Source organism: Engystomops pustulosus, chromosome 6 (genome assembly GCF_040894005.1).
Source record: "Engystomops pustulosus chromosome 6, aEngPut4.maternal, whole genome shotgun sequence".
In the NCBI taxonomy this organism is placed as follows: domain Eukaryota; kingdom Metazoa; phylum Chordata; class Amphibia; order Anura; family Leptodactylidae; genus Engystomops; species Engystomops pustulosus.
In genome coordinates this window covers 166,131,791-166,154,208 of record NC_092416.1, presented here as the reverse complement: position 1 = coordinate 166,154,208, position 22,418 = coordinate 166,131,791, and the positions used below count along the sequence as shown (strand labels likewise).

Here is a 22,418-nt window from a genome sequence, read left to right as displayed (position 1 = left end):
GGAGCTGGATTGACGTCAGTTCTCCGACTTGTATATAGAGTCTGATAGATCTTTGGAGTGGAGGTGGACTTGTGCTTTTGGCTGCATTGCCTGTATGGCTTCCGGTGCCAAAGTTGTTGCTGAACACATAACTGAGTGCTCTTCAAGCATGCTTTTGTTAAATAGAGATGATCATTTTCTTTCCCACATCTAGGCATAGCGTTGGTATAGTGCCAGTACAATCTCTTTACTTTACTTTGCGTTCTACCATTAACATATCAATGTCTGTTTCCCACCTGAGTTGTTTTGCATGTCTGAAACCAGAAGTATGATTGTACAAGGAGTTTATAACTCCCTGTACTTCATAACATTCAGCCGTAGGACTGCTGAGAATAAAGCAGGAGTGGAGCTAGGCAGGATGGTGGGGACCTCTTCCTTCTGCTTACTGGTGGGGGCCCCGGGGCTCATACCCCAGGTTCCCTCACTATAATCCAGCCCTGTTAACAATGACCACTGACTGGAGCTGTAAAAAAAATTATCCAGATACAAAAATTATGAAAAAATATGCCACAAAAATTTGGATGGGATTATGCGGTATTATGTCCAGTCCAGGAACAGACAATAGAGGGCAGTTATGCAGGAACAGTATAGGGGTCCCTTGTCATCCAGTATATTATCATGGTGAACCATCCTTCAAGCCTATTATTACTTGTTATCCATTAAAATTATTAGACGTTAACATGCAAGACATGACTTTAGGGTTACAGTCGGCCACTGTATGGATACACAGGATGCACCAGTAGTATGTCTGAAGTTAAGATAAAATGGACAAGTCTCCAGCTGAAGGGGATTCGCTTAATTGGAATTCAAGTGATATCAACAAGAGTTAATTACCATGTGCTATACAACATGTTCTGCAGACACAGCCCCGGTGACCTTCTCTATCTCTGATGACTAATAACAAAGTCCTGTGACTCAGGGCAGATCTGCTTTTCACTTGCACATAGTTGTCCGACCACTTCTCACCTGACCCATGCTCAACCGCATTTTATAGGCCTGGTTGCGTTTTTATTGTGGTTTATGACTATACCTAAGTTTATTTAAAGGGGATTGTCTTGTCTAGAAATAAAAATGTACCTATCCATAGGAAAGTTTTGTAAATGTATCACAGCATCATAGTATACACGGCTGGAAAAAGATGAAAAAGTCTAATATCAGTTGTGGAGGGACACCGGATCAACTGTTTAAGCACTGTCATATGGTCCTAGAATCAAGCTTCTTGGGGAATGGATGGTGGATTTCGTTAACATGTGTAGTATGAGCAGGAATGGATGTATAAGGTTTATAATGGTGAAGGGCTTTCTCAGTATAAAATTTGGTATGTGGTTTGGGTGACCATGGACCCCTTAGAAGGCATAGGCCCCAGGCCACCACCCAAACTGCCTATATTATAATCCATTACTGAGTTCAGTATATACAGGAAGTCCTCGGGTTACATACAATATAGGTTACATAGGTTTGTTCTTAAGTTGAATTTGAGTGTAAGTCGAAACTGTATATTTCATAATTGTAGATCCAGACAAATTTTTTTTTTGCCCCACTGACAATTGGATTTTCAAAATTTTGTGCTGCCATGGGGACAAGGATTATCAATAAAGCTTCATTACAGACACCTTACAGCTGATCATTGCAGTCTGGGACTATAGTAACATCCAGAGAGGTCACCAGAGGGGTCCGTCTGTAACAAGGGGTCGTCTGTAAGTCGGGTGTTCATAAGTAGGGAACCGGCTGTATAGCGGAAAGGAGATGGCTCCCATTTTGCAGTTTTCTGGGTGTTCTGTTGCAGCTCAACTAATAGTTCTTGGGCCTCGTCAAACCTTATAACGATCTCCAATTATCATAACGATTAGCAACCACAGGACACCCGATAAATGAAACACAGAAAGGGACAATGAAAAACACAACAGCACTCCTGTTCTAAGATGTGATGACGTATTAACAATGCACAAGATTCTTGACTACCTGTTCTTCTAGTTCGGCTACTTTCTCAGAAGGTAATGAGATGGAACATACAGTGTAACTTCCATGGGTGACTCTTATAGGGATATGCTCTGTACATTGCCCCCGCATGAACTGCACTACAAATCTGCTAGTGTGCGACTTAAAGACCCTCAAACACATTAGAAAAATATCTTTGGAAAATTCATGTTTTCATGTTTGGCCAACTCCATTCACTGCGCATGTGTTTTCAACCAACTTGATTGTGCATGTCTAATGTTAAGCTGATGCTAGCGTTTCTACTATATACATTGCTATATACTATATACATTCTTATGAGAATCCATATGTACAGGCAGTCCCCGGGTTACGTACAGGAAAGGTTCTGTAGGTTTGTCCTTGAGTTGAATTTGTATGTAAGTTGGAACAGGTTTTTTTTGGTAAGTGTAACTCCATCTTAATTTTTTCTTTCCTGTAACAAATAGATTTTCTAAATTTTGGGTTGCCATGGGAAAAAGGATCACCAATAAATTCTAGATATACAGGCAGTCCCCGCGTTACGTACAGGTTAGGTTCTGTAGGTTTGTTCTTAAGTTGAATTTGTATGTAAGTTGGAACTGTATATTTTATCATTGTGACACCAATTGTCTATGTGACAATTGGATTTTATCAATGTTCGGTTGTCATAAGAGCCAGGATTAACAATAAAACTTCATTACAGACATCTGTTATAGCTGTTTATTGTAGCCTAAGGCTAAAGTACAGTAACTTACCAACATCCAGACATCAAACATCTTTAAAATAATGTAATGTGTGGTGTAGCAATGCACAAAGTACCTCCTATCTTGGTACATAACGCAAAGGCATTAATATCCTAAAAAAGTGTCTCCTTATCTAAGGATTATCTTGAAAATACTTGATGGTTACTCCAGTAGTGCTTTGAATATGGATCTAAAGTCCACGGTATACAGTGTATCGATACAAGCCCCAGCCGGCGGCTTGTATCTGAATAGTCCGGACACACGTGTAACGTTCACAAGGTGCATTTTGGTGTCATAACCGAGCAGTGAGAACAAAAAAAGCTCCTACGCGTTTTGGAAGATAGACGTCCAATGTCTTGGGTTCTTCTCTCTGTTCTGTGGCTTTCTTATTAAGTTTGTCAGTGGACGTTTGAATGGTAACCATATCCTAGGAGTATCAATGTTAAAAAGCAAATGTCTTGATCTCACTATTTAATCCAGTTGGAATAAAAGTATTTAAGAGTACAATACAATGTACACAAATATGGATGGGTGCGGACAGACACCGGTGCGCCTGCGCAGTGTGTCGCTCTCTGGTAGATTACCAATAAAATTTACTGCTGACACGTTACTAACTGTTTACTGCTAACTCTTACAACTGACCATTGCATCCTGGGACTAAAAATCCAGTGGGCAGGGAGGTCTGTCTGTAACTAAGAGTCGTCAGGTGTCCTTAAGTCAGGAACTGCCTGTGCTTTATAACGTTTGTATACTTTGTTCTACAGATCAATGTTGAGTTGGACATCCGTTACCAGCCTGCTCAGGGGGCAGCTGGAAAATGGCGTGGAGATGACTTTTATTCTACGGTGGATGATAGGTAAGGTTGATTTCTGCTTATTAAAGTGGCTCAGAGGCTGCTCTTGACCCTATAAAGGGCTCTGATATTATATTAAAGGGGTATTCCAGGAATAAGCATAATTCATATTCAAATTGATCATTAAAATATAAGATAATATGTATTTAGTTGTTACGTAAAATTTTGCTCCCCATAGCAGAAAAATGTTGTGGACATAGACTATAATGGAGAATTACAATGCTACTGGTCCTTTAATCAGTCCTATGACTTTGTCCCTGTAGAGACATGTCCACATCACATGTCCTGCACCTGTCTGGGCAGGTCATGTGATCATCACTATGTTTGGCTGTAGTCGGTTGGTTGCAGTGCATCCAGTATGGACAGTGTTGTGGTGAGACCCATCTCAGTGGAGCAATGAGCAGTGTTGGCAGTTACACATCATTACTATGGTAACAGAGCAGGGCAATATGTTACAACATCACTGGGAACAGAGCATAAGAGGGAGGATCTGCTATTGAGACCTGAGGGATCATGGGAGTTGTAGTTGTAGATGGTGTCCATCTTAGAGATAACTCTGCCTACTTTAGAAAGCCCATAATATTTTGTGAATCATAAAAGCAACCTATTTAAAATCCATTTTGTGATTGGCACTGAGTTTTGTTGTATTCACTTATTTATAGCATGATGAGTAGAGATGAGCGAACATGCTCGTCCGAGCTTGATGCTCGGTCGAGCATTAGCGTACTCGAAACTGCTCGTTGCTCGGACGAATACTTCGCCCGCTCGAGAAAATGGCAGCTCCCGCCGTTTTGCTTTTTGGCGGCCAGAAACAGAGCCAATCACAAGCCAGGAGACTCTGCACTCCACCCAGCATGACGTGGTACCCTTACACGTCGATAGCAGTGGTTGGCTGGCCAGATCAGGTGACCCTGGGATAGACTAGCCGCTGCCCGCGCTGCTCGGATCATTCTGTGTCTGGATGCCGCTAGGGAGAGAGCTGCTGCTGGTCAGGGAAAGCGTTAGGGTGTTCTATTAGCTTACTGTTAGGCAGGAGTGATTCTCCAAGAACCCAACAGCCCTTCTTAGGGCTACAATAACGTTCTACTTTTTTTTTTTTTATTTGCATCTAGTACCATTTTGTGAGGAATTAGCAGGGGGACTTGCTACCGTTGTGTTTAGCTCTTAGTGGCACACATATCCACCTCAAACACCAAAGTGGGAAAATTTAGTAGGGGTTGGATTTCAATTAGGCACAGTCTGCCATTTTTCCTTTTTTATTTTACGTTTATTTTGTTTAATAACTCAGTGTCATCTCATCTGGCATAGTAGTGTGCTTTCATACTTGGCTAGAAAATAGCCATAGGAGAATCCAAACGGCTTACGCCTACAGTAGCGTTATATATTTGATTTCTGGTTGATCTGCTGGTGGCTGTACTTGCTGCAGTGCATCTACTAGCCAATTGTGAGCAATTTGTAGTGAGACTTGCGACCGCTGTGTTTTGCGCTTAGTGACGCACATATCCATTGCAAAGACCGAAGTGGGAAAATTTAGTAGGGGTTGGATTTCAATTAGGCACAGTCTGCCATTTGTCCTTTTTTATTTTACGTTTATTTTGTTTAATAACTCAGCGTCATCTCATCTGGCATAGTAGTGTGCTTTCATACTTGGCTAGAAAATAGCCATAGGAGAATCCAAACGGCTTACGCCTACAGTAGCGTTATATATTTGATTTCTGGTTGATCTGCTGGTGGCTGTACTTGCTGCAGTGCATCTACTAGCCAATTGTGAGCAATTTGTAGTGAGACTTGCGACCGCTGTGTTTTGCGCTTAGTGACGCACATATCCATTGCAAAGACCGAAGTGGGAAAATTTAGTAGGGGTTGGATTTCAATTAGGCACAGTCTGCCATTTGTCCTTTTTTATTTTACGTTTATTTTGTTTAATAACTCAGCGTCATCTCATCTGGCATAGTAGTGTGCTTTCATACTTGGCTAGAAAATAGCCATAGGAGAATCCAAACGGCTTACGCCTACAGTAGCGTTATATATCTGATTTCTGGTTGATCTGCTGGTGGCTGTACTTGCTGCAGTGCATGTACTAGCCAATTCTGAGCAATTTGTAGTGAGACTTGCGACCGCTGTGTTTTGCGCTTAGTGACGCACATATCCATAGCAAAGACCGAAGTGGGAAAATTTAGTAGGGGTTGGATTTCAATTAGGCACAGTCTGCCATTTGTCCTTTTTTATTTTACGTTTATTTTGTTTAATAACTCAGTGTCATCTCATCTGGCATAGTAGTGTGCTTTCATACTTGGCTAGAAAATAGCCATAGCAATAGGATAGCATCGTTTGGTTTTAAAAACTCAAAAACACAAAAAAAACAAAAAAAACAAAAAAAAAACAAAAAACACAAAAAAAAACAAAAAACACAAAAAAAAGTTAAAAAAAAATTAAAGTTATAACTCTCATTTTAAAAATGTTTAACCCGAGGGCTAGGGGTAGAGGACGAGGGCGGGGACGTGGGCGTCCAACTACTGCAGGGGTCAGAGGCCGTGGTCCTGGGCGGGGTGAGACACCACCTGCTTATGAGGGAGCAGGGGAACGCCGCAGAGCTACACTCCCTAGGTTCACGTCTGAAGTTACTGGGACTCGTGGTAGAGCACTGTTGAGGCCAGAACAGTGCGAACAGGTGATGTCGTGGATTGCTGACAATGCTTCGAGCAATTTGTCCACCAGTCAGTCTTCCACGCAGTCCACCCATGTCACCGAAATCGCCACTCCTCCAGCTCCTGCACCTCAGCCTCCTCCCCCCCAGTCTGCCCCCTCCCAGGAAAATTTGGCATTTGAACCGGCATACTCTGAGGAACTGTTTTCTGGACCCTTCCCACAGTCACAAACCACTTGTCCGGTTGCTGCTGAGCAATTTTCCGATGCCCAGGTTTTCCACCAGTCACAGTCTGTGGGTGATGATGACCTTCTTGACGTAGTGGAAGTGTGTAAAGAGGTGTCCGATGATGAGGAGACACGGTTGTCAGACAGTGGGGAAGTTGTTGTCAGGGCAGGAAGTCCGAGGGGGGAGCAGACTGAGGGATCGGAGGATGATGAGGTGACAGACCCAAGCTGGGTTGAGAGGCCGGGTGAACACAGTGCTTCTGAGACGGAGGAGAGTCCTCGACCAGAACAGGTTGGAAGAGGCAGTGGTGGGGCCAGACGGAGAGGCAGGGCCAGAGCTGGTGCATCAGCGCCAAATGTGTCAACTAGTGAAGCTCCCGTGGTGAGGGCTCTTGCGGCGAGGGCTAGATCTTCAGAAGTCTGGAGGTTCTTTAAGGAAACACCGGATGACCGACGGACTGTGGTGTGCAACATTTGCCAAACCAGGCTCAGCAGGGGTTCCACCACTACTAGCTTAACTACCACCAGTATGCGCAGGCATATGAATGCTAAACACCCCACTCAGTGGCAACAAGCCCGTTCACCTCCGGCCGTGCACACCACTGCTCCTTCCCCTGTGTCAGCTGATAGTCAGCCCCCTGCCCAGGACCCTGCCACAAAAACCCCATCGTCGCCTCCACGATCCTCCACAGCATCCACCAGCGTTCAGCTCTCCATACCCCAGACGCTGGAGCGGAAACGCAAATATAGTGCAACCCACCCGCACGCCCAAGCCCTTAATGTGCACATCTCCAGATTGCTTAGCCTGGAGATGCTGCCCTATAGGCTAGTAGAGACCGAGGCCTTTCGCAACCTCATGGCGGCGGCCGCCCCTCGGTATTCGGTCCCCAGCCGCCACTACTTTTCCCGATGTGCCGTCCCAGCCCTGCACCAGCATGTGTCAGACAACATCACCCGTGCCCTGACCAACGCCGTTTCTGACAAGGTCCACCTGACCACGGACACGTGGACGAGTGCTGCCGGGCAGGGCCACTATATATCGCTGACGGCACATTGGGTTAACTTGGTGGAGGCTGGGACCGAGTCTGACCCTGGGGCTGGTCATATACTGCCGACGCCGAGGATTGCGGGGCCTACCTCGGTCCAGGTGTTTCAGGCCTACTATGCCTCCTCCTCCTCCCACCCCTCCTCCACCTCCTCCTCCGAACTACCATCCGTGGGCACGGCGCCATCAGTCGGTAGCTCTAGGCACAGCAGCAGTGCCGTCGCTAAGCGACAGCAGGCGGTGCTCAAACTGCTGAGCCTAGGCGACAAAAGGCACACCGCCCAAGAGCTATTACAGGGCATCACGGCGCAGACTGATCTGTGGCTGGCACCGCTGAACCTGAAGCCAGGCATGGTTGTGTGTGACAACGGCCGTAACCTGGTGGCGGCTCTGCAACTCGGCAGACTGACACATGTGCCATGCCTGGCCCATGTGTTAAATCTGATAGTTCAGCGTTTCCTCAAGACATACCCCAATCTGTCTGATTTGCTCACGAAGGTGCGCCGCATCTGTGCGCATTTCAGGAAGTCCAGCCCAGATGCTGCCACTCTCAGGGCAGCGCAGCGCCGCCTCCAACTGCCCGCTCACCGACTGTTGTGCGACGTGCCCACGAGGTGGAATTCAACACTGACCATGTTATCCAGAGTTTACCAGCAGCGCAGAGCGATTGTAGACTGCCAGATGTCAACTTCCACCAGAAGTGGTAGTCAGGTCAGTCAGCTTCCTCAAGTCTACAATGAGGAGTGGACGTGGATGTCTGATATCTGTCAGGTGCTGAGTAACTTTGAGGAGTCAACACAGATGGTCAGTGGCGATGCCGCCATCATCAGCCTCACCATCCCGCTGCTTGGCCTGTTGAAAAACTCTCTGATCAGCATGAAGTCGGAAGCTTTGCGCTCGTCACAAGAGACGGGGGAAGAAGATTCCCTTGTTGATAGCCAAAGCACCCTCAGGTCTGTTTCTCAGCGCATATCGGAGGAGGTGGAGGTGGAGGAGGATGAGGAGGAAGAGGAGGAGAATGTTGGCGAGACACAAGAGGGGACCATTGTTGAGTCCTTCACTGTTCAGCGTGTATGGGCAGAAGAAGAGGAGTTGGAGGAGTTGGAGGAGGAGGAAATGGACAGTCAGGCCAGTGAGGGGAGTGAATTCTTACGCGTTGGTACTCTGGCGCATATGGCAGATTTCATGCTAGGCTGCCTATCCCGTGACCCTCGCGTTCAAAGAATTTATTCCAGCACCGATTACTGGGTGTTCACTCTCCTGGACCCACGGTACAAGCAAAATCTTTCCACTCTCATCCCTGCAGAGGAAAGGAGTGTGAGAATGCATGAATACCAGCAGGCCCTGGTGCACAAGCTGAAACAGTATTTCCCTTCTGACAGCGCTAGCGGCAGAGTGCGTAGTTCTGCGGGACAAGTAGCGAGGGAGAGTAGGCGAGCAGGCAGCTTGTCCAGCACTGGCAAGGGTACGCTTTACAAGGCTTTTGCCAGCTTTATGTCACCCCAGCAAGACACTGTCACCTGTCCCCAGTCTCGGCAGAGTAGGGCTGATCTTTACAGAAAGATGGTGAGGGAGTACGTAGCTGACCATACCATCGTCCTAAATGATCACACAGCTCCCTACAACTACTGGGTTTCAAAGCTGGACATGTGGCACGAACTGGCGCTGTACGCCTTGGAGGTTCTTGCCTGCCCTGCCGCTAGCGTCTTGTCCGAGCGGGTTTTCAGTGCAGCTGGTGGCATCATCACAGATAAGCGTACACGCCTGTCGACTGACAGCGCTGACAGGCTGACGCTTATTAAAATGAATAAAGGCTGGATTTCTCAGAATTTCCAATCTCCACCAGGTGAAGGAAGCTCAACCTGAATAATTGATCCACTCCTCCTCCTCCTCATTTTCCTCCTTCTCCTCCTCTTTGTACAGTAAAGCAGAGGAAACTGGCTATTTTTTGACAGGGCCCACTGGCTCTTGCTATAGTACTCTATGCATTTAATTTTTCTGGAGGGCCACCGACCCGGTCCTCTGTTTGAAACAATTTTTGTGAGTGCCACATACAGGCACTCAATCTATTCCATTTTTCTGGAGGGCCACCTACCCGGTCCTCTGTTTTAAAAAATTTTTGGGACTGCCACATACAGGCACTCAATCTATTCCATTTTACTGGAGGGCCACCTACCTGCTCCTCTGGTTTGAAAAATTTTTGGGACTGCCACATACAGGCACTCAATCTATTCCATTTTTCTGGAGGGACACCTACCTGCTCCTCTGGTTTGAAAACTTTTTGGGACTGCCACATACAGGCACTCAATCTATTCCATTTTTCTGGAGGGCCACCTACCTGCTCCTCTGGTTTGAAAACTTTTTGGGACTGCCACATACATGCACTCAATCTATTCCATTTTTCTGGAGGGACACCTACCTGCTCCTCTGGTTTGAAAACTTTTTGGGACTGCCACATACAGGCACTATCCAAATTAAATTGTCTCCATAGCAGCCTCCACACGTTGTCTCCATTGCTACCTCCAAAAGTCGTCCATATAGCTGCCTCCATACATCCTCCCCTTATCAAACGAGGTGTGTCAGGCAGAAATTTGGGTTGTTTTCATGGATTCCACATCAAAGTTGTTAACTTTGTCGCCACCCTGCTGTGTTATCCACAAAATATACTGGCAAACTTTTATGATTAACCGATATTATTTCAGCGCTTCTTGCGCAGCTGTTTACATTCCCCTCACCCGCCATATCCCAAACTTATAAGAACGCTACTACACTTGATCTTATACAAAAGGTTCTTAGAAGTGCTGTTTGGGGAGTAGCCTAGAGACAGGGGCTTGGATTGGCGAAAGCTCGCCTGGCTGCAGAGCGCCAGCTCCATCCCAAGATCCAACTAACATAGTTTTAACTGCAGCACCTTTAATCTACTACTAGTTCACTGCCTCCATAATAATAATAATAATAATCTTTATTTATATAGCGTCATCATATTCTGTAGCGCTTTACAAATCATAGGAAACAAATACAAATGTAATGTAACAGAGCACAACATTTGTATGGAACAACAGGAGTGAGGTCCCTGCTCGCCAGAGCTTACGGTTTATGAAGATGATGGGGTAACACGAGGTAAAAGAATATTTAATGGTCAAGCCATTCTTCTTAGGGAATAGAACAAAATATAATAAATGGAATTGCTGTCGCTTGAACCACTCAGCCGTCATCTTATATACCAGGTCCAGGGTGAATGGGACTGCAGAGAAGTCTGGTGCCTGTTGGTTGCTGGATAACAGATGGGAGGACGACACAGGACGGGTTAGTAGAAGAGTTAAAACTTCATGCAGTTAATGAGTGTTGTAGGCTTGCCTAAAGAAATGGGTTTTAAGACCACGTTTGAAACTTTGGAGGTTAGGTATTAGTCTGATAGTCCGGGGCAGAGCATTCCATAGAATTGGTGCAGCTCTAGAGAAGTCTTGGAGACGCGAGTGGGAGGTCCGCACTAGGGTAGAGGTTAATCTAAGATCACTGGCGGATCTAAGAGCACGGGTTGGGCGATAGACTGAGATAAGAGAGGAGAGGTAGGGGGGTGCAGCATTATACAGAGCTTTATGGATGAGGGTTATTATTATTTTAAACTGTATTCGAAAGGAGACTGGCAGCCAGTGCAGCGACTGGCATGAACTGTAAGCATACATGGTCCCCTTATCAAACGAGCTGTGTCAGGCAGAATTTTGGGTTGTTTTCATGGCTTCCACAACAAACTTGTTAACTTTGTCGCCACCCTGCTGTGTAATCCACAAAAAATACTGGCAAACTTTTATCATTTACCGATATTATTTCAGCGCTTCTTGCGCAGCTGTTTACATTCCCCTCACCCGCCATATCCTAAACTTATAAGAACGCTACTACACTTGATCTTATACAAAAGGTTCTTAGAAGTGCTGTTTGGGGAGTAGCCTATAGACAGGGGCTTGGATTGGCGAAAGCTCGCCTGGCAGCGGAGCGCCAGCTCCATGCCAAGATCCAACTAACATAGTTTTAACTGCAGCACCTTTAATCTACTACTAGTTCACTGCCTCCATACATGGTCCCCTTATCAAACGAGCTGTGTCAGGCAGAATTTTGGGTTGTTTTCATGGCTTCCATGTTAACTTTGTCGCCACCCTGCTGTGTAATCCACAAAATATACTGGCAAACTTTTATCATGTACCGATATTATTTGAGCGCTTCTTGCTCACCTCCTTTGGTTCCTCTCTGCCACCCATTGGTTTGAAGCCTGAGTCCAATTAGGGTATGTCGCCATGACACTCTCTAGCCTGCTGCCGCTGCCTCTGCATGCCGTCCCCTATAGTGTCAGGGTCAATTATTGGATGTTTTAGATGCTATCTAGCTTCATTCTGTCACTCTGTCATGGCCATGCTGTTGCCCATAATTTTGGCATAATGTTGCGATTATGCAGCCTCAGAGGCATCCATGCATGCTGCCCCTGCTGTTTCCTGTCCATTTCCGTGGTGTTTCCATCCTTTTCTGAGGTTCCCAGGTGTTTGGCCAACTTCCCTGTGCAGAGCCTTGGTCCCCTTGAAAAATGCTCGAGTCTCCCATTGACTTCAATGGGGTTCGTTATTCGAGACGAGCACTCGAGCATCGGGAAAAGTTCGTCTCGAATAACGAGTACCCGAGCATTTTAGTGTTCGCTCATCTCTAATGATGAGTTTTTTTGTTTTAGATGATCATATTTCCAGAGTACCCCTTTATTGTCCTCTATCTGACAGCCGTAAACTAGCCACAAATAGGTGTTTATGTTAGGTGAGCACCCCATTTACTTTCCAGATCTCCTGTTCACTCTTTTTTCCATCATAATTAACTACAGCCAGTTACTAGCTGCAGTGGTTACATGCAGGGATCGCTGCTGTAAACGGTAAGAGAATGCCACCTGAGACTAAGCAAACTGTCTGCTCATTTCTTGCCAGGTTTTAGCAAGATGAAGGGCAGGATTACCTCTTGGAATGCAGTTTGTGTCGTGCCAACAATGGAAGACATTTAAAATAGTGACATTTTTGGCTGAATTAATACCCTAGAGTAACATTATCTGTCTGCTGATGACGTGAAAACAAAGTCAAAGATATTGGTAGATAAGAATTTCCCAATGCTTAGAGAACACATGTCAAACACAAGGGCCAAAACTGGGCCTCCATGTAAAAACTGGATTCCACTTATAGATGCTGCACCACCAGAGCCATGGCTGGATCCTCATTGAAACTCCTTCACAGCTAAACTCCCCAACCCCCATCCAGCAAATATTATTGACCATGGTGTGGGGGGAAGGTGTTGGGGAAGAGAAGGAATAGTATTAGGAAAAGGTTAAATTTGTGCAGCTTTAAAGAAAACCTGCCATCAAAATCAAACATGGTAGAGACTGTGATAATCTTCTTATATTTGTTATACATTCTAACATCAACTTTAAAAATTATGATAATGGTGGATGTTTCCAGAATGCCTGTGTACAGTAGCTCCACAAGCTGTTACAATGATCAGAGCAGGTCTCCCCTCCCCCTGTAGTTCCTCCTCATGATAGATTACACAGGGATAAGAGAGGAGGGAAAAATAAGGGGGTTAGGTGAGACATGTTCTGCTTATTGTTACAGTCTATGAACTTGCAGAACGGAGGGGATCTGGTAACGGCTCCAGAGGCCTTCAGGTTGAGCAGCATATATTTTAAAGTTGATTTTAGAATGAAGAAGGATTTTGAATGTATATTTCCTTTCAACGCAACCATTGGGCAAATATGGCACTCAGTGAAACATTGTTCGCATTGCGAAGGGGGGTCTTTTACTAAGGGTCCGAATCGCGCATCTTTGTCGGGTTTCCCAAATTTTACCGTTTTGCGCCAAATAGCCCCGGGTTTTTGGCGCACACGATCGGATTGTGTCGCATTGGTGCCGGGTTGCATGCGACGGAAATCTGGGGGCGTGGCCGTTGGAAAACCCGACAGATTCAGAAAAGTTGCGCTATTTTAAAAAAATATATCGCTTGACACGAACTTACATGCACCAAGGATTGACTGGTGAACTCCGGCGGACCTCGGCGCAGCAGCAACACCTGGTGGACATCAGGCGCACGACCTTAGTGAATTGCCGGAAGACCCGAATCCTAGTCGGAGAACGCGCCACTGGATCGCGACAGGACCGGGTAAGTAAATAACCCCCACAGTGTCTCAAGGCACCGTAACCATGCCGGTTGGCTGTGCTGCAAAATGGAGCCTCTTGACTTTGAATGGAGAGGGGAGGGGTGAGGAGCATTCACCCTTTCTCCCTCCTGCACCCGGCTGTATGCTCACCCGGGATACGGCCTGGGCGAGCATACGTTTGTGTGCATGAGGCCTTACTCTACTTCTACAGTAGATGTTGGAAGAAAGAAAGGTCAGGCAGTTGGATTCCATCATTCCCGATCCTTCCACATGTGACATTAGACCCATGCATTCGTATATATTAGGGATCCATCCAACAACTATCTCATGTAACATGACTTTTCAAGCAAACACTGTATGATGTTCCATTTGATATGACTTAACTACATTTATTATGTTTTGACAGTTCAACATTGATCATTCGAAATGAAGCGTTTCTAGATGAGAACCCGTAAGTAAAGTGTTAATCTCATTCACATGTATGGTTGCCCACTTCCCTATTGTTATTTGCCATTATTTTTCATAAACCTTCACAATTTCTTAGTCAAACGTTTAATAATTTGATCATTTGGAATACGGGGACTTAGCAATTTTTACAAAGACCTCATACCAGCACTGTTCCCAAATACATGTGCAGGTTAAAGGGAACCTGGCATGACATGTTTCACAAATACAGCTACTGACAGGTTCCCATAGATCCAGGTTAACTAAATACCACCCTTCTTTTACCTAAATATTGTTGTATATGTCTGTAGTTGAATATTGGCAAGTGATCCATAAGTATTAGTTCCATCCACCAGTATGTCCTAGCAGTGAGACCTGTCAATCAGGAACAAGGAGGCAGGACACAATGCAAGTAAAATTTAATATGCAGGACCCTCATCATATCATTGGACTCACCACAGGGAAGTTGCATATAAGTTTACAAACTGATTTTTTTTTAATTGCAGCCAGAGAAAAGAACTATTTAGGGATAAGGGCAATGCTTTTTAATCATAGTTTTTTATAAAGTTTATATAAATGGCAGATTCCCTTATTCCATGGGCGATTAACTCAACATATTCAGACAATGTAAAATTTTTTGATGAGTTGCGCCTTAACTTAAAAGCTTTTAGCAAATGGCAGTAAGCAGATCTTCCTTAAACTAGACAGAAAAAAAAAAATCCCATTGAGAGAATGGAAATTGCGACATGTTTTTATTCTGTGTAAATTGCACATTGGGTAAGTTACTAATATCCATCTCTTAAATGTATTAATCTATTTATTTTCTGAGAGGGTCATACGATCCTAACTGTCCATGACTAATCTACCTTCCAGGACCTTAAAGGGGTATTCTCGTCTGGGCATTCACATTAAGGGCACATTCCCATGGCAGTCTGCGGGGATGTACATGCGGCCGCAAATTTGCGGCCGCATGTACGTCCCCATAGACGGCAATAGCATGCTCTATCTTTCGGCGTGTGTGCGGCCGTGCGCCGCTATTCTCTATGGAGGGAGGAGGGGCCGCCTCCTCCTCCTCTCCAGCACACGGCGGTATGCCCGCACGGGCATGTGAGTGTACCCTCAGTTTGATAAATATGCCATATATAAACATTTCTTCAATTAGATGTTATTAAAAAAAAATGTTCCTGTGTGAAGATAATTTCTCATAAATGTAGAGATATGGTCCCTTAGAAACAAAACTGTGTCCTTGGATACGGCCACCTCTGCTGGAGGGATTGCACAAAGAAGCAAGTGGTTTTTGTATATGAAATGTCCAGGAGTTACTGCATATACTACAGCCGTCCTGTGGTAATGATTGCTGAATCCTGGTGGTCCGGCAGGGCTCTATAGCGCATGTCTGGCCACCGCTGCCAGAGTGTGAGGTGGTCGTATCCGAGGAAGCTATCTCATTTCTAAGGGACAACATGGCTACATTTATGAGAAATTATCTTCACACAGGACATTTTTTTTATTAACATCCAATTGAAGAAATGTTTACATATGACAAACTAATTTAATTAAATGAAAATGCCGAGATGGGAATACCCCTTTAAGCTTGTATTCAAGGTCCTGGAAGGTAGATTGATCATGGAAAGTGAGGATCACATGACCCTCCTTCTCCAGCCATTTTATAGACAGGAATGGCAGTTGATGGGGTAAAAGACATTTCTGAACCGAGCGCAGAACTATTAATGGATGTGTATTGGTAAATGACCTAACATGAAGTAAACTGGCCAACCCCTTTAATGTCAGCATCGTGAAATGATAACATCTCATCCTGCATTATCAGGCCTATCCCCAATTATAAACTTTTTGTTGAAACTGTAGACAGTAACTATTAATGTCTTCCATGGTAAAAGGTGGTATAAGACTCACATCATACCCGTTCTTTTTTAGGGAAGATGCTGAAGAAGAAGCTCGGAAGAGGGATATTGATGCCAAGCGCATAGGAAAGAAACTAGTGAAAGGCTCTGATGATGACGACGATGATGATGATTCTGACGAGGGAGATATAGAAATTTCTGGGGTCAATTTTACGCCTGTTCTGAGGTATTACATTTTGTTTCAATTTCAAGAAGGCTTAGCTGAAATTTTACTTGTAACAAACAAAAAAAACTAAATCTGTATCTGTGGTTGGAATCACTGACCTAGAGAAAAACTGACCATTAAAGGAAATCTACCATCATAGATCCAGGCACTATAATTGTGGTAATCTTCTTATTTTTATTACCCGAGGACTCCTTCCTTCTTTAAAGACATTTAAAATTATGCTACAGAGTCAGAAGGGCTCTTACATAGCCCGTCTGCACTGTAGCTTCACTTGATGCTACACTGTCTCCCTCCTGATCCCTCAGCACTTCCCCTCTCCCTCTGTCTGGTGTAATCTCACTGCAGCAGAAGAAGTTTCAGGACACAGTGGGAGGGGAAATGCTCCTGCACAGTGTAACAGCCTGGAAACCTGAGGCACAAAGGGGCTCTGGTAACAGAGAATAATTTTGAAAGTTGATTTTAGAAGACCAAGGGGCCATGGATAACAAAGACAAGAAGAAGACCATAGTCACGGTGCTTAGATCTATGAGTAATGCCCCTTTCACACTAGCGTTTTTCACAGGTGAGTTCTGCGCTTATTGATGACGTGCAAAACTTGCATTGTCCTATTGTATTTAATGGGCTTTTACAGATTTGCATTTTTTCACACATGTTAAAAACCTTTTATGTAAAAAAAAACTCTTAGTATGCTCTACTTTTGCAAGTCATAATGATCAACTGCCATAGAAAAGGTAGACCACAGAAAATGCATTGAAAACACAACAAAAAGTGACTGAAAAATGCAAAAACGGACCAAAGACGCAGGCACAATCGTCAGCTTCTTGCACATTTCACTCTGACGTGATCTGCAACGCAAGTGTGAAAGAGGCCTAAATGTCCCTGGTTTGTTATAATGGATTTCAATAGTAGATTTCCTTTAAAATAGTCAATCACACTCACAATCACTTCTTGTTCTGCTGCTCTTTTACAGTCGATGTTCTATCCCAGTGAGAGATATTGCAGCAAATCCCAAACCACGAAACTTTCAGGTACTGTGATTGGAATATTGCAAACTTCGGACTACGGTCGGGGAGGAAAATAGCTTCTCCTGACTGCACACTGCAGTGCTCTCTGCCTCCTGCCCCTCCCCTTGCATTACAAGACTAGCACAGACACAGGCACTTCCTGTCGGCAAACAGAGTGGAAAGACTTACTCTACAAACAGATAAGATACAGATAAAATAAGATCTTTATAGCAGGGGAAGGAGGTATAGCAGAGCTAACTGTGTGTATAATTACTGAAATGTATCAGAGCTGAGAGTGTCAGTGTGTTTTATATCCATCTCATGATCTCATCTTCTCTCATCTATGATTTGTCTCCCTTTATTTTACGAAGCAGATTTACATCTCACTTCAAAGTTGATTTTTTTTGGGATAATAATCATGAAAGAAACATGATCTGGAAGGTATTAATCCTACTGGTAGTGGTTCATTTCGGCTGACAGGTTCCCTTTAACCCACTAACGAGTTAGCCACACTCACTGTTCATATAAGTCTAAATCTCTTCGTATATGTTGTGCAAAGAATTTGGGGGTGATAAACATGAGGCCGGAATTAAGATTAATTTTGTTAAGTATATTTCCCAGATTTTGTATTGCTGCTCAAAAATGATCTACCTTTTAGATTGCAGTGACAATTATACAAGCTCAGAAACTTGTTGGAGTTAATATTGATCCAGTGGTTCATGTGAAGGTTGGGGATGAGAAAAGGCACACCTCCACCCAGAAATCAACTAATTGTCCTTACTATAATCAGGTAAGTGAGAAAAAAAATTATGTTGTAATTTTAAGCCCTGTTCACATTTTAAGCTACCGGTAGGAGGCCACTGCAGGGTCTAAACAAATACAACACAACCGTGATGAGAGACATTGAGACAGTGCAGATTTTGTCTGCAATTGAGAAGATAATTTCTATTAAATTAGCTAAGTTAAAAAATACACTATAATAACCCACCTCAAAAAATGCTTTTCCTACCATTTACTATTATGTTACTAGACATTACTCAGTTACCTTCATATCATATATCACAATTTATTTAAAAGTCCCAGATCTGCTGGGCAGGGGCTCACATAAGGCTGTACATAAGGAATCCATAGGGATGAGGGGGGCTGTATCTAATAAATCTATAGGGTGTGAGGGGGACTTATATAAAATACCCATGAGGGGGCTGTATATAAAATAACCATGAGGGGGCTGTATATAAAATAACTATGAGGGGGCTGTATATAAAATAACCATGAGGGGGCTGTATATAAAATAACTATGAGGGGGCTGCATATAAAATAACTATGAGGGGGCTGTATATAAAATAACCATGAGGGGGCTGTATATAAAATAACCATGAGCGGCTGTATATAAAATAACCATGAGGGGCTGTATATAAAATAACCATGAGGGGCTGTATATAAAATAACCATGAGGAGGCTGTATATAAAATAACCATGAGGGGGCTGTATATAAAATAACCATGAGGGTCTGTATATAAAATAACCATGAGGGGCTGTATATAAAATAACTATGAGGGGCTGTATATAAAATAACTATGAGGGGCTATATATAAAATAACCATGAGGGGGCTGTATATAAAATAACTATGAGGGGGCTGTATATAAAATAACCATGAGGGGCTGTATATAAAATAACCCTGAGGGGCTGTATATAAAATAACCATGAGGGGCTGTATATAAAATAACTATGAGGGGCTGTATATAAAATAACCATGAGGGGGCTGTATATAAAATAACCAGGGGGGGGCTGTATATAAAATAACCATGAGGGGGCTGTATATAAAATAACTATGAGGGGCTGTATATAAAATAACCATGAGGGGGCTGTATATAAAATAACTATGAGGTGGCTGTATATAAAATAACCCTGAGGGGCTGTATATAAAATAACTATGAGGGGGCTGTATATAAAATAACCATGAGGGGGCTGTATATAAAATAACCATGAGGGGCTGTATATAAAATAACCATGAGGGGCTGTATATAAAATAACCCTGAGGGGCTGTATATAAAATAACCATGAGGGGCTGTATATAAAATAACTATGAGGGGCTGTATATAAAATAACCATGAGGCGGCTGTATATAAAATAACCATGAGGGGGCTGTATATAAAATAACCATGAGGGGCTGTATATAAAATAACCATGAGGGGCTGTATATAAAATAACCATGAGGGGCTGTATATAAAATAACCATGAGGGGGCTGTATATAAAATAACTATGAGGGGCTGTATGTAAAATAACTATGAGGGGCTGTATATAAAATAACCATGAGGGGACTGTATATAAAATAACTATGAGGGGGCTGTATATAAAATAACCCTGAGGGAGCTGTTTGGTATGTAAACTAGGGAATATTTTAGGGAATATTTTAAGTTTCTGAATTTTTAATTCTGCTACATGAGTTCACTGTAAAGGCCCCCACTGAGGCTCTGTCGCCCAGGGGCCTACTGACACCTGGAACCGACCTTGCATATTATAATTACACTGGTGCCATCAGGTGCAGCGGGTGTCACTTCCCCTCCACCATAACTACTCCCCTATGAGTGGTTGGAAGGGCGTGGTGATGTCCTTGTCATGCCCCTCCAGAGAGTCATTGGAACCCTCCAATCACATCTGATTCATTGAATTATACCTAGGGCAGGGCCTGAAGGAGAAGCACTATGACTTTATGTTCTGGCAAGGTTCTAGGAATACGATGAAAATAAGTCCTGCTCCTCCCTTCAGGCCCTGCACTAAGTATTATTCAATTAGTAAGTTTGTACTGAAATGTTCCTTTAAGGAGGCCAACCCATTTAAGATTAACAAATTTTGATACAAATTTTTTTTTACCGTTTTTTTTAAACTGTAAGTGCCAGTCCACCTCTCATCAGTTTTGTGCATCAGTTTTTGTGAGCCAAGACCAGAAATAGTAATACACAGAAACATGGTAAATCGTTCCATTATTGCTCCTCTCTCCATAGTCTCCATAGTCTCTATAGGCTTACAATAACCAGGGCCGGCATAAGCACTGGGTATACCCGGGCAAGTGCCAGGGCCCAGAGCTGCTGGGGGGGCCCACATAAGTCTGTACATAAAGTACCCATGGGGGGCAGTATATTAAATAGCCATGAGGGGAAGTATATAAAATAACCATGTGGGGGCTGTATATATAATAACAATGAGGGGGATGTTTGGTATGACAAACTAGGGAATATTTTAGGGAGCAGGAGACTGTTTTAGTTTCCGAATTTTTAATGCTGCCATATGAGTTCACTGCAAAGGAGCCCACTGAGGGTCTGTCGCCCAAGGGCCTACTGATACCTGGAGCCCACCCTGACAATAACCGATGCAAAACATGCACAACACATACCTAAAAAGGCTACAAGACTAAAATCTATACATTCTTTATGAAAAATACCTTTAAAAAAACACTTAATTAGCCCAACAAAGTAAAGATCTAAAGAAGACAAATAATGACGTGGGTTGTTTGAGAAAGATAAAATAAAAATATCTGGACGGATCATTTATATCTGCATGTCTTTATCTTTATGATATTTTTGATATTTATGATTTCAAATACTTTGGGATTTTCTTTCACCAGTATTTCCTGTTTGAATTCCTGGAACCACGTGAGCTCGTATTCGATAAACTGATAGAGATATCCGTAAGTGTTTCTCCTTATCTATTAGGTATTGAATTTAGAATAAACATACAGGGGCTCATTTACTAAGGGTCCGAACGCCGCACTTTTGTCGGGTTTCCCAAATAATTCAGAATATTGCCCCGGGATTTTGGCGCACGTGATCAGATTGTGTCTCACCGGCACCGGCTTTCACGCGACAGAAATGGGGGGGGGGGCGTGGCCACCGGACAACCCGACGGATTCTGAAAAACCGTGGAATTTAAAAAAGAATTTGTGTCACAAGATCAGCACTTACATGCACCGGGATGAAGAAGGTGAACTCCGGCGGACCTCGGCACAGCAGCGACACCTGCTGGATATCGAGCACATGGACCTTAGTGAATCCCGGGATCGTGACTGGACCGGGTAAGTAAATAGGTGTCCCACAGTTTTGCAAATTCAGTATATAATATGTCATATATTTTATTGTAATAAATGCCCAAGACAATATACATCATACAGTATATATGAAGCTTTCGATACACCTTGCACTAGTATCCGTGTAGCTCAGAGATCTCTAATACAACAAGCTGAGAAATGTTTATGGGATTATATGGATTAACTATATAGACATTTTTTTTTCTCTCAAGGTTGTTCATGCCAAGAAAATTGCGTTTCTGAGCACCCGCCTCGGGACGTTCAAAATTGATGCAGGGACCGTCTATAACCAGCCAGGTACAGGTCTTCCAGTCTCAGTATAGTCCATAATGTTTGAGCCGAGTTTTAATCAAATCTGCATCCTGAAAGGGAACATATTTTATGCATATATTTATGTGTGTCTTTTTAGGCTTTCTATTTGCCTTCTTATAAACATTTTATATAAGAACTGCATTTTGTGTTTCCATTTTGTGTTTTTAAAAAGCAAGATGAAAAGTACACATTAGGGACATTCACTAAGAACAGTGCAGTGTGTACTATGTGCAGTTTGCCTGTGTAGTGTGCAGGGGGCGCCAGATTCAGAATTTCTGGTGCCCGTTCTTCATGAATCTGGTGCCCCCTGCATTTCCTCGACAGAGGGCACCAACTATTTTTTTTGGTGCACCTTTCGGGAACCAGAGACAATGTGGCAGATTTACTTACCCGGTCCTGTCGCGATCCAGCGGCACGTTCTCCGTCGAGGATTCGGGTTCTGCCGGGATTCACTAAGGTAGTGTGCCCGGTGTCCACCAGGTGTAGCTGCTGAGCTGAAGTCCGTCGGAGTTCACTGAAGTTCACGATCCTATTCCTGGTGCAGGTAAGTGCATGTCAAGCGACACATTTTCTTAAAAAAAATTCTGTGGTTTTGCCGAATCCATCGCGTTTTCCGACATCCACGCCCCCGATTTCTGTTGCGTGAAAGCCGGCGGCGATGCGCCACAAACCGATCGCGTGCGCCAAAAACCTGGGGCAATTCAGGGAAAAACGAAGCAAATCGAAACAGTACGGGAAACCCGAGGAAAATGTGCGAATCGGACCCTTAGTAAATGACCCCCAATGTGTCTCTGGT

At 43.8% G+C, this 22,418-nt stretch overlaps 1 protein-coding gene across 1 annotated transcript in view; it reads left to right on the top strand.

Moving 5' to 3' along the window:
- Positions 1–22,418, top strand: part of LOC140064910 (fer-1-like protein 4) — an 80,675-nt gene that overhangs the window by 18,588 nt on the left and 39,669 nt on the right. Inside the window, exons 5-11 of the mRNA XM_072112232.1 lie at positions 3,503–3,594; positions 14,095–14,139; positions 16,068–16,220; positions 17,191–17,248; positions 17,883–18,014; positions 20,852–20,914; positions 21,523–21,607. Coding sequence (XP_071968333.1) covers positions 3,503–3,594; positions 14,095–14,139; positions 16,068–16,220; positions 17,191–17,248; positions 17,883–18,014; positions 20,852–20,914; positions 21,523–21,607 — 628 coding nt within the window. The remainder of the gene's footprint in view (positions 1–3,502; positions 3,595–14,094; positions 14,140–16,067; positions 16,221–17,190; positions 17,249–17,882; positions 18,015–20,851; positions 20,915–21,522; positions 21,608–22,418) is intronic.